This window comes from Oncorhynchus gorbuscha, linkage group LG05, assembly GCF_021184085.1.
Source record: "Oncorhynchus gorbuscha isolate QuinsamMale2020 ecotype Even-year linkage group LG05, OgorEven_v1.0, whole genome shotgun sequence".
Lineage (NCBI taxonomy): Eukaryota > Metazoa > Chordata > Actinopteri > Salmoniformes > Salmonidae > Oncorhynchus > Oncorhynchus gorbuscha.
Genome location: NC_060177.1, coordinates 78,693,747 through 78,706,891, shown reverse-complemented (window position 1 = coordinate 78,706,891; position 13,145 = coordinate 78,693,747). Strand labels below are relative to the sequence as shown.

The 13,145-nt window shown below is 43.8% G+C and overlaps 1 protein-coding gene across 2 annotated transcripts; it reads left to right on the top strand.

Annotated features, from left to right (window-relative positions):
• The first annotated feature begins 1,064 nt into the window (after positions 1 to 1,064).
• Positions 1,065 to 12,865, top strand: LOC124036549 (zinc finger protein 366-like). 2 transcript variants are annotated; one of them, XM_046351258.1, is made up of 8 exons: positions 1,065 to 1,199; positions 3,984 to 5,012; positions 6,462 to 6,629; positions 6,929 to 7,079; positions 7,383 to 7,469; positions 7,714 to 7,905; positions 9,423 to 9,597; positions 11,519 to 12,865. In XM_046351258.1, the coding sequence occupies exons 2-8, from the start codon at positions 3,988 to 3,990 to the stop codon at positions 12,259 to 12,261; spliced, it is 2,541 nt and encodes an 846-aa protein (XP_046207214.1). In that variant the 5' UTR covers positions 1,065 to 1,199; positions 3,984 to 3,987; the 3' UTR covers positions 12,262 to 12,865. The 2 variants fall into 2 exon arrangements, with proteins under 2 accessions (XP_046207214.1, XP_046207215.1); XM_046351259.1 differs by lacking the exon at positions 7,383 to 7,469.
• Positions 12,866 to 13,145: the final 280 nt, after the last annotated feature.

Here is a 13,145-nt window from a genome sequence, read left to right as displayed (position 1 = left end):
AAGATTTATGTGATATCACAGTTTTCAACCTTTAAGAGCCAGTACCCACTATGAAGAGTCACTGTGAGTAAAGACAAGTAAAGGCTGGGTGTTGCTGCCAGGAACATGTCTATATGCTTGTGAATTGGCCTGACTGAGAGAGTAATGATGGACCAGTTCAAATATGTTGTATATGCACGCTTCATCACTTTTAAAGAGTATTTGAAATGGCCCAACTCAGCTCTTCTCCCATGGTGCAGTGGGGTTATCCTTCCCACATGTGGCTGTATTGACTCACTACATGTTACACTGTCATACATGAGCCAACTCAATCCTTCTGTTTATGCTGAATAAAATCTACCCATCACTCAAGAGGCTAAAGCAGACTAGTTGAACAAAGGAATACCTTGAAATACTCTAATATTCCTAGTCATTACGTTGATACCCTAGTATATGTGTAGATCAGACAGAGCTTCACTTAGATTTAGACGTGCGTCTAAATGACTTGGAACACTGTCATGTCATCAAGACACTTAAATGTTATATCATAACCATGAGCATTTACAGAGCATACACCAGCATCACATGACAACATATTCATTACCTTTCTGTGGTGGTTCCTAATTGGTCAATTCAATAATCTATGCATAAGTGTCTTTCCAGCATCACATTTTTTCCACACGTTCTGAAGCCATTATTGCACTAACTAACGTCACAGATGTTATGTTTAAGCAGTGTGAATCTAGCATGTGAGGCGTAATCTGCAGGATGGGAAAAACAGGGTTGTGAAAGTGATTCCCAGAACTGTTGGTGTTGGCAGTTGAAAACTCCTCTCCTGGACTTCCATGCTTGTTTACCAATGCACAACATTCAATCAGCATTGTACTACTATTCAATTGTTTAAAACAAGCCTCATCCAGTCTCTCCCAAAGCTGTTTAAATCCTTATTTTGTAGAGAAATTGAGATGTCTATCTAGTGTTTCCTTATTTTTCAGCAGGAAGGCTTGTTGACTTCCTCTCCCTCCCTTCCTTCCTTCTCTCCGAAGGTACTCATCTGAAAAATGAGAACAAAGCGATTGTTCCTGTTCTCTTTCTTAAGTAACATCAAATGCTGTCCGTGGATGGGTGGCTCATTGTCAGGACAGCAGCAGGCCAGAGAGATTGTTACAGGAGCTGGAATACAGCCTAACACAGCTACTGCACTACCACTGGACAGAGAGGTGAGTCTCTCAGGTCCAGCTGAGGACTAACAGGGCATGGCATGACATGAGGGTGATGGGGGGGCTTTTGTTTTATTGTCTTAGTTGTGTTGTATTGTTTTCACTGGGGAAATACACTGGCAGGGCAGACAAAGAGAGAGAGAGGAGGAGACAGAGTGGTATTTCAGTACTGCACCGTACTGTGTAGAATAGATAGTAAGAGCATGGTTCTGGGGAAACTTTTTGCATTTAAAAAATGTTGAGAAACTGTATTGTATTGCCTAAATAGAGATATTGTAAGTACTTGTGTATCTGACAGTACTGTGTGTGGAGCAGAGTAATGTAGTGAACGTATTTGAGGTGATTCATAAAAATGAATAGAGAAAGTGTTTGAATATGCATTGACATCGGGTTGATAATGAATTGCTTGAGTGTCTGACAGTCAGGTACATGTGACTGGTTACTTGTCATCTGTTTGCATTTGAGGAAACATTTGATTTAACTGGTTTTCATAATATCGTAATATGTTTAAATCGCATACTTTATATCATGGTATTTTTTTCACACTGTGACTGGAATAACACATTGAAGCTTAGAGTAGCCCATTATTAAGTGTCTTTTTATGAACAATAATTGAATTGTGCCCTAATCTTTATCCTTGATGATGACCATCACCATCCCAATCCCTATCAACATTGGAAGTTCTCAGTGGTTTTGGTCTGTAGATTGATAGCAGTTCAGAGAAATATCACACTGTATTCACATAACTGGCATCATTAATAATTAACCTTTTACAGCAGTGGGCTACATGGTTATGGGCAACAACAACAAAAGAAGACACCTGTACAGTGTCAGATATACAGTGCATTCGGAAAGTATTCTGAGGCCTTGACTTACTAAAATGGATTCAATCGTTTTTCCCCCCTCATCAATTTACACACAATAACCCAAAATGACAAAGCAAAACCGGGTTTTTAGAAATTTTTGCAAATGTATTGTAAATAAAAAAACAAAAATATCACATTTATGTAAGTTTTCAACCCTTTACTCAGTACTTTGTTGAAGCACCTTTGGCAGCGATTACAGCCTTGAGTCTTCTTGGGTATGAAGCTACAAGTTTGGGTTTCTACCATTCTTCTCTGCAGATCCTCTCAAGCTTTGTCAGGTTGGGTGGGGAATGTTGCTGCACAGCTATTTTTAGGTCTTCCCAGAGGTCTTCCCAGAGATGTTCGATCGGCCACTCAAGAACATTCAGAAACTTTTCCCAAAAACCATTGGCTGTGTGCTTAGGGTTGTTGTCCTGTTGGAAGGTGAACCTTCACCCCAGTCTGAGGTCCTGAGCACTCTGGAGCAGGTTTTCATCAAGGATCTATGTGTACTTTGATCAGTTCATCTTTCCCTGGATCCTGATCCCTGCAACTAAAAAATATCCCCACAGCATGATGCTGCCACCACCATGCTTCACCGTCGGGATGTTGCCAGGTTTCCTCCAGATGTGACTCTTGACATTTAGGCCAAAGAGTTCATTCTTGATTTCATCAGACCAGAGAATGTTGTTTCTGATGGTCTGAGAGTCTTTAGGTGCCTTTTGGCAAACTCCAAGCTGGCTGTCATGTGCCTTTTACTGAGGAATGGCTTCCGTCTGGCCACTCTACCATAAAGGCCTGATTGGTGGAGTGCTGCTGAGATGGTTGTCCTTCTGGAAGGTTCTCCCATCTCCACAGAGGAACTATGTAGCTCTTTCAGAGTGACCATCAGGTTCTTGGTCACCTCCCTGACCAAGGCCATTCTCCCCCGATTGCTCAGGTTGGCCAGGCGGCCAGCTCTAGGAAATGTCTTGGTGGTTACAAACTTCTTCCATTTAAGAATGATGGAGGCCACTGTGTTCTTGGGGACCTTCAATGCTTTGTCAATATGGGGTATTGTGTGTAGGTTGATGAGGGGAAAAATGACTTAATCCATTTTAAAATAAGTCCGTAACGTAACAAAAAGTGGAAAAAGTCAAGAGGTCTGAATACATTCCGAATGCACTGTAGTGTTGAAATCTATTCAATTTTGAGTTTGCATTCCAATATTACACTTTATTTGACATTGAAACACAGTATTTTTTATCATCTTTATTAATAATAAAATTAATTCCACCCATGAGGCCAAAGAGAGCGCTTTTGGTCATTGACTGCAGGAAAGGGCTACTAACAGTATTGTCTCATCCTCCTTTAGCCGAACTGCAGAAGTTGAACACTTTATTGTTTGATTGTCTGATTCCCTCTGTCACAGCCAATCTCCTGTGTCCCTCCCACTAACTGTCTTCAGCTCATAACTACAAAAATGCCAACATTAATCCAATCATTCACACTCTATAGTGGATGTAGTTGGTTGGCTCTTCTTAAGCAGAGTATGCAGATCTACAAAGTGGTCAATTTGTTTGGAACTTGTGCTTCTCTAGAGCTAAGTAAGAAATCTAACACAGTGTTGTAGTGGAGGACAAAAGGAGAAGTGCCCTTCCACCAATCCATGCAAAAAGATGAACAAAGCAGAGAGAGGAGGAGAAGTCAACGTTAGTTCCTGTTTCAGAGGAATGGATGGTAGAGGAAGAAGGGATGGTAGTACAGAAGCGAGAAGTGACAGGTTATAACGATGTAACAGAGGACAGCGATTAGAGTTGTCACGGCTACCTGTGCAGTAGATAGGTAATGTCAGAAGGACTGGTTCTCTTCCTCAGGTGTTGGAGAAGCATGCTTATGGTAATGATATTGTAATGGTTGACATACATAACTGATATCTTCTGTATATTTCACCATGCAGGTAAATGATGGACACAGACATTCTAGGTTTCAGACCTGACAGGAGGAGTCCTCATAGGGAAGACCAGAGACCTGTCTCTCACCACAGTCTTTATCTGAGCCCACCCCCACTCTACCTGAACCCGACCAAACTCTCCCCCTTCCCGACCAGAGAGGCCTACAGCCCCCTGACTCACCATCGGCCACGGGGCTCTGAGGGCATGCATTACACCCAGAGGGAAGGTTCCCAAAAACGCAAAAGAAGGCCACAAAAAATGGAGGGTTCCGAATCCCCTACAGGAGACATGGAGGAGGTGGAGCGTCGAGGCAACACCAAGACTGTTGATCTCAACCACCTTCCGTTCTCCCTCCCTCCTCGCCCATGTCTCCCTCCCTCTCCCATGCCCATTCAAGGTATGATCGACCTGAGCCGGCTCCAGCTGCACCACAGGGCTATGTCCAGATATGAGACAACTATGGGCCTCCCATTGCAGGTGAAACAGGAACCACTCAGCCCCTCACCTTTGTGGCCTCCCTCTCCTCTCCTCCATCACCACCCTCCTCCCCTATTATTCCCCCCTCTCCACCCCAGCCTCCTCCCCTTCCCCTTCTTCATGCCTGGGCCCATCATGCACCTCTCTCCTGGAGCGTTCTACCCCGGAGAGGCACAACGACCTAGTCGGCGCAGCCCAGACAGAGGGCCCCGAGGTGGGATGACCAGCGCTGAGAAGCTGGGTCTCAACATCCACATCGACGACAGCTACCACGTAGATGTAGGAGGAAACCAGAAGCGTTGGAAGTGCCGTACGTGTGAGAAGTCATACACATCCAAGTATAACCTGGTCACACACATCCTGGGCCACAGCGGGATCAAGCCTCACAGCTGCCATCTGTGTGGGAATCGGTTTAAGCAGCTGAGCCACCTGCACACTCACCTGCTCACCCACCAGGGCACACGGCCACACAAGTGCCAGGTGTGCCACAAGGCCTTCACCCAGACCAGCCACCTGAAGAGACATATGATGCAGCATAGTGACGTGAAGCCGTACAGGTCAGTAATGGCACCATCTTAGTCTAGATTAGAGTTACTGGAGTTAATAGACTAGAGTTACTCTTTATTTAGTATAGCTGAGAATTAAGAAAATCAGTTCAACAAGGACCTTACATTACATGCCTAGTCTGTGACTCAAACGCAGACCAAGGATAGAACAAACTTAGACCTGTCCATAAATTGTCATCAGTATGGGAGAGTGGGGTAAGTTGACAAAAAAAATTCCTTCAATTTTTTCATTCAGCATCACTCCATCAGGGGAAATATAGTATTCTTTCTAACAAAAGTCTCTACATGGACTCAGTTTTCTCCGTTTATTAGGTACATCACCCAGTTCACGAAAATGGCTCACTCCTACAGACAGTCACGTGGCCATGGCTTGTTATATAAAGCAGGCAGACAGGCGTCGAGGCATTCAGTTACTGTTCAATTGAATGTTAGAAGGGGCAAAAGAGAGACCTAAGAGGATTTGAGGAATGATCATCAGTACCAGGCGTATTGGATCCAGTATCTCCAAAAATGTCCACCCTTATGGGCTTTTCACGCACAACAGTGTCTAGGGTTTACCGAGAATGGTGTGACAAACATAAAACATCCAGTTAGCGGCACACCTGTGGGCGAAAACAGCTTGTTGATGAGAGGTCGAAGGAGAATGGCAAGAATCGTGCAAGCTAACAGGCGGCCCACAAACAGGCAAGTAATGGTGCAGAACGGCATCTCGGAACGCACAATTAGTCAGCTCTTGTCACGGATGGGCTATTGCAGCAGATGACCACTCCTATCAGCTAAAAACAAGAAGAAGCGGCTCCCGTGGGTACGTAATCACCAACACTGGACAATTGAGAAGTGGAAAAACCTTACTTTCGAATCCCGGTTTCTGTTGCTTCATGCTGATGGAAGATTCAGGATTTGGCTTAAATAGCATGAGTCCATGGCCCCATCCTGCCTGGTGTCAATTGTACAGGCTGGTGGTGGTGTAATGGTGTGGGGATTTTTTTCCTAGCACACATTAGGTCCTTTAATATGAATTCAGTAATGTTTCCATGCCCTGAAGAATTCAGGCTGTTCTGGAGGCAAAGGGGGGTCCAACCCGGTGCTAGATAGGGTGTACCTAGTAAACTGTCCACTGAGCGAGGTTCTACCTTGAACCAAAAAGGGTTCTCCTTCGTGCACAGCCGAAGAACCATTTTGGAACCCTTTTTTCTACGCGTGTAGAGACCACAACTGATGTATAGAGCAATCTTACAATTATTTACTTTGGTTTAGACACAAGCTTCATGAAATCTCTAACACAATAAAAAAAAATTTTTTTTTACCTAACTTGCTTATCACTTTTTCCATGTGGTTTCTTCTTTCACAGACTCCATGACCCCTTCCTAAATATTTGGTCAAATTATTAATTTTGTTTATTGTTTCTACTCCTCTCCTATCCTACCCTCTCTTCTCTAGTTGTGGGGTGTGTGGGAGGGGTTTTGCCTATCCTAGTGAGCTGCGGGCCCATGAGCTGAAGCATGAGAAAGGCCAGGAGAACGTGTGTGTGGAGTGTGGTTTGGACTTCCCCACTCTGGCCCAGCTCAAGAGACACCTGACGGCCCACAGAGGTCCCACCCTTTACAGGTAGCCTACGTTACGTATGCCCAGAAACACCCGATGGGCTGCACATTACCTTGTGTCTGTTACCACTATTTCTGCTTGTAGATATTTTACATTACCACCACTGGAAGATTTGTGGGTTTGACAGTAAAAAAAACAACAACAAGCAGGTTATCAGGAAACGGTTACTTTTTGGCTAAATCCAGGCCACATCAGAGTGTGAGTTTTCTGTATAGAATTATAGTTCTATCTCAATTCTAATTCTCATTCTATTTCAATAGTTTTCTGTCCAGGTGTATAGCAAGTGTCTGTTTTCTGTCCAGGTGTAGTGAGTGCCAGAAGAGCTTCCAGTACCCCAGCCAGCTGCAGAACCACATGATGAAGCACAAAGACATCCGGCCATACATCTGCAGCGAGTGTGGCATGGAGTTTATACAGTCCCATCACCTCAAACAGCACACACTCACACATAAGGTAAGACTGGGTGGGGTTTTCATACTGTCCGCGTACTGCTGCCCACTAATGTCAACATGTGTGTTTAGAGGGACGTGTCTTTACACGGCTAGGTTGTGTTGTGGAGATGAAGTGTCTGTGGGTCAAAGGGCTTTATCTGTTGACAGCATCAGCTGGCTGGTGCCATGACACGTAGCCTGCATCAAGGGCCTTTACATTTGTTGACATTAAATGGTTGTGTTATGGGATATGCGTACATGACAGTATGATGACTTTCATACTACAAATTTCACACCATTGTTTCTGCTTCAAACTGTCTTTTAGTACTACATGGTGAAGCCAGGACAAAGAGCAGCTCTCCTCAAAAACCTTGAGCCCAGCAAACAGACAAATGAGACTTTAGAAAGAGATGTGAGTGCATGCTACAGTAACCGTAGCTACAAGTTCAGTCATGTAATATTGTGAGAATCCTATTATTCTGCCTTTTTCAGACGATACAAGGCATCCACTCTCTTTTTGTCATGCTAACATGTCTGTCTTGTCATTCTTGTCCCTACCGGCCTTGCTTGTCAACATGTAAGACAATTTTCCACTCTGATGGTTATTTAGACAAACACCAATTAATGAAAACATTATCTCTCTCTCTCTCTCTCAGGGGGTGAAGGAGCACAAGTGTCGTATCTGTGGTCGGGAGTTCACCCTCTTGGCAAACATGAAGCGCCACGTCTTGATCCATACTAACATCAGGTCTTACCAGTGTCACCTCTGCTTCAAGAGCTTTGTCCAGAAACAGACCCTCAAGGCCCACATGATCGTCCACTCTGACATTAAACCCTACAAATGCAAGGTGAGTGTTCTTATGGTACAATATGTTGAGGAGAGCGCTAGAGACAGTTTCATTTATGACATTTCAAAATCAACTGCAACAACTCCTTTTAAAAGCCAGGGTATCTTTCCTCCGACACATTGGTGCGGCTGGCTTCCGGGTTGAGGGAGCAGTGTGTCAAGAAGCAGTGTGGCTTGGCGGTGCATGTATCGGAGGACACATGGCTCTCGAACATCGCCTCTCCCGAGTCCGCACAGGAGTGGCAGCGATGGGACAAGACTGTAACTACCAATTGGATATCACAAAATTGGGGGGGAAAAGAACAAATAAAATAAACAATAATTTTATTACTATGATATAAAGTCTAGAGAATCCAATAGACACTCTGAAGCAGCTCAACACTGTTTCTGAGTGTCTGTATGACCTTGTTCACTAATTAAAGAGTTGAGACGATGAGGGGAATGTAGACAGAGAGAAGATTTGGCAGTGAGATCCCTCCTCTTCCATAGGAAGGATATCGCTGCACAAACTGCCTTTCTAACAATGGCCCCCAGCCTCCCCGGAGATCAGGCCCCGCAAATAGATTTCATCTCGCTTTCTCTGCTGCTGGAGGGAACACTTCCTGTTTTCTCACGGTCCTCTTGGACAGTTTACAGTCCCTCTCTCCTCCTGAAGGAAACCCTAATCAAAAAGAATACAGAGGAAGGACAGAGCAGGAGTTGCCCTTCCCATCCCTCCTCTTCTGGCCCTTTCTCTCTGTCTCTCTGTCTCTCTGTCTCTCTGTCTCTCTGTCTCTCTGTCTCTCTGTCTCTCTGTCTCTCTGTCTCTCTGTCTGTCTGTCTCTCTGTCTCTCTGTCTGTCTGTCTGTCTGTCTGTCTGTCTGTCTGTCTGTCTGTCTGTCTGTCTGTCTGTCTGTCTGTCTGTCTGTCTGTCTGTCTGTCTGTCTGTCTGTCTGTCTGTCTGTCTGTCTGTCTGTCTGTCTGTCTGTCTGTCTGTCTGTCTGTCTGTCTGTCTGTCTGTCTGTCTGTCTGCACACATACGTTCACGATTGCGTCCAGCTCCTATTACAGCTCTGAATGAGGATTTGTCATCTAACATATCAGTTGTTTGATAGAGAAGAAAGTTTGATAAGTGGTCACAGTTCTAGACTTGCCGTTGTTTTTCTGCCCTTGAATTGTGTTTACTATACCAGGAAGTGCTATGATGTGGTTTGAGGAATAATGTAATTCCCAAATTGTAATCAAGGAATGTGTACACAAACTAATAATAATAATAATAATATTTCCATAGTTGGTATTCAATGCATTTGTTTGATGAAAAATTACAATAATTCTTTGCCAAAATGCTGGTTTGGGTTTATCAGCTGATTGTCTGTTGCTTCCAAGCACATGCCCTGCTTTCCTAGGAGCCTGATGAAGTCTTTTAATGCTGAAAATAAATCTGTTCCACATTCCGTTTGTTCTTCAATTCATGTGCCTTATTGGTTCGTCCGTGAGCACATATCTGACTATTTTATTTTTGTTCTTCCTTGTTTTCAGCTGTGTGGGAAGGAGTTCAACAGAATGCATAACCTGATGGGCCATATGCACCTGCACTCTGACAGCAGGCCCTTCAAGTGCCGCTACTGCCCCAGCAAGTTCACTCTGAAGGGGAACCTCACCCGCCATATGAAGGTCAAACATGGGATCATGGACATGGGCCTGAATGCAAGAGGTAAGTACTCCAGGCTATGGATAAATGCATCATATGGTTCCTCCCTTTCTGCAGTGAGACTTTCTATAACATTCCTACCCTGAAGCTAAATCAAAATCAGCCAGTCAAATCGGGATAAACAGTTCCTTCGGAAAGTACTTTTCTACATTTTGTTAGGTTACAACCTTATTCTAAAATGTATTGAATTGTTTTACAATACCCCATAATGACAAAGCAAAAACATATATATTATTAAATGTTTGCTAATTTATATAAATAAATAAAACAGCAATATATAATTAACATAAGTACTTTGTTGAAGGACCTTTGGCAGCAATTACAGCATTGAGTCTCCTTGGGTATGACTCTGCAAGCTTGGCACACCTGTATTTGGGGAGTTTCTCCCATTCTTCTCTGCAGATCCTCTCAAGCTCTGTCAGGTTGCATGGGGAGTGTTGCTGCACAGCTATTTCCAGGTCTCTCCAGAGATTTTCAATCAGGTTCAAGTCCGGACTCTGGCTGGGCCACTCAAGGACATTCAGAGACTTGTTCCGAAGCCACTCAGGCATTGTCTTGGTTGTGTGCTTAGGGTTGTTGCCCTTTTGGAAGGTTCCCCAGTCTAAGGTCCTGAGCACTCTGGAGCATGTTTCATTAAGGATCTCTCTGTACTTTACTTCATTCATCTTTGCCTCGATCCTGACTAGTCTTCCAGTCCCTGCCACTGAAAAATATCCCCACACATGAGCCTTTTACTGAGGAGTGGCTTCCGTCTGTACACTACCATAAAGGCCTGATTGGTGGAGTGCCGCAGAGATGGTTGTCCTTCTGGAAGGTTCTCCCATCTCCACAGAGGAACTCTGTTGCTCTGTCAGAGTGACCATCGGGTTCTTGGTCACCTCCCTGACCAAGGCCCTTCTCCCCCAATTGCTCAGTTTGGCCCAGATGGCCAGCTCTAGGAATAGTCTTGTTGGTTTCAAACGTATTCCATTCAAGAATGATGGAGGCCAGTGTGTTCTTGGGGACCTTCAATGCCGCGGACATTTTTTCCTACCCTTCCCCACATCTGTGCCTCAACATGATCCTGTCTCGAAGCTCTACGGACAATTCCTTCGACCTCATGGCTTGGTTTTTGCTCTGCCAACTGCCAACTGTGGGACCTTATATAGACAGGTGTGGGCCTTTCTAAATCATGTCCAATCAATTGAATTTAAAACAGGTGGACTTCAATCAAGTTGTAGAGACATCTCAAGGATGATTAATGGAAACAGGATGCACCTGAGCTGAATTTCAAGTCTCATAGCAAAGGGTCTGAATACTTATGTAAATAAGTGACATCTCAATCAACCATACAGGTCCTACAGGCCCTCGTTTTGTCGCACCTGGACTACTACCTAGTAGAAGGAAAGAAGGACATAGGCCAATTGCAGTTGGTCCAGAACAGAGCAGTACTTGGATGTACACGGAGGGCGAATGTCTTGACATGCATGTCTATCTCTCCTGGCTCAAAGTTGAGGAGAGATTGATTGCACACTATTGGTCTTTGTTGTATTATATATTGTATTTTATGTTGCATTATATATTGGATTGTGTATTGTGTTATATGTTGTATTATGTGTTGTATTATATATTGTATTATACTATATTGTATTATGTATGTTATTATATATTGAATTATATTTTGTATTATGTATTGTATTATATATTGAGTTATATATTGTGTTATGTATTGTATTTTAAATTGTATTAGGTGTGTCATGTATAATATGTATTTTATTTGTTGTGTTTTGTTTCCTGTTTGGACCCCAGTAAGAGTAGCCTCTGCCTTGACAGCAGCTAATTGGGGATCCTAATAAAATACTAAATACGTATCTCTGTTGTGATTATGTGTCTCTGTTCTCCAGTGTTCAGCAAATTCAGATTGTATCATGTGTCTCTCCTCCAGTGTTCAGGCGGCGGGGGCGGTTCTGCTTGTCGGCCCCTCTGAGTCTTCGGGCCCGCTCCAGACAGGAAGAGCCTTTTGACCTCTCCCAGAAGCCCCGGCCACAGTGGCCCAGCCTGCGCCTCTCCCAGTCGGACGGGGAGAGCGTCCCGGGGAGCTCCTGCCAGGAGGAGGATGAGGAAGACAGCCTGTGCAGGAGGAGCCAGTACAGTCCTGAGGTCTACCAACACCACACTGGGGGACAGGGGTACAGGTCTGAGACAGATAGACAGGTGTATGGACAGGACATGGAGACAGTTGGACAAGGGTACAGGTCTGAGACAGATAGACAGGTGTATGGACAGGACATGGAAACACGTGGACAGGTGTACCCACCTAGGGCAGGTGAAGAGGTTTATCAGCCTGTGTCAGAGCCAGGTGATGCAGAGGAAAAGGTGTACCAGCGTGTGACAGGTAGACAGGTGTATGACTCCGACTCCGAGCTGGGGGGCCAGCTGTATGAACAAGAGGCAGGTGGACACCACATAGGTGCCAATGTGCGTTACCCTGGGTCAGGTAATACAGGTAAACATGTGTACCACTCAGATTCAGACTTAGATGATCAGTTGTATAAGCCTGACCCTGACCAGCTAGAGATAGGTGACCAGGTTTACCATTCTGACGCAGGTGAAGAGATGATGGAGACACCTGAACCATGTGAAAGAGACTACCACTCAGACCCAGGTGTTTATTATCAGAAACCATAGGGCCTGATGAGGAGAAATAATGGGATTTGGTGAGAGCTGGAAGCAGGGTAAAGGAAGAACAGAAGAAGAAGCATAGACATTCTTAGCAGGAGGAATAGGAGTAGGGAATAGGCTACTGTGCTGAAGAGAAGAGGGTCAAGAACCATTCCAAAAGGGGTGGGGAGATATTTAAGTAGTACCTTGAACAAGCTGTGAAGCGTGTTGTATTTCAGACGGATAGGACTGACAATACTTGTGCATGTGAAAATATGTGTCTTTGAGAAAATGTTACATTTGCATGAAATTGTGATGTACATAAAATGAAAATGGTTAAGAAAATGTGAAAATATTTTGTCCTAAATTGTTACTTTTTAACTAGTACTTTTATAAAGCCAATCTGTAATTAATGAGCATAGGATTTCATTGTAATAACAATCATTTATCTTTTGTAATGGTAGTTTTAAATGATTTTCTACTGAAAGTTTTAATTAGTCTGTAAATGGTGTTATTTTGTTGTGTGATGTAATGAGTCAACAAAAGTTATTTCATCTAATGAGGGAAGCCATGATTTTTTTATTTATTGTAAACGCTTGAGTGACTGACTGAAATAAATGAGTGTCTGTAATCTGTATTTATAAAAAAATGAACTGAGATTTTAAAACACAAGGTTGTGTTTAATATTTTCACGTGTAGAGGATAGTGAGAAGGCACACCACAGGGTATGAAGGCTATAGTACACAGTCATATACACCTGATAGATGCAGTTCAATGTGTTGTTTTAAAGGGTCAGCCATAGTAGTACAGCATCCCTGGGCCACATAGGGTATCTGCCCCATATAGAGTTGAGTAGTAGTGTCATGTTTTGTCATTTATTATCTTGTCTTGTCCCTGTGCTTCCCATTCTA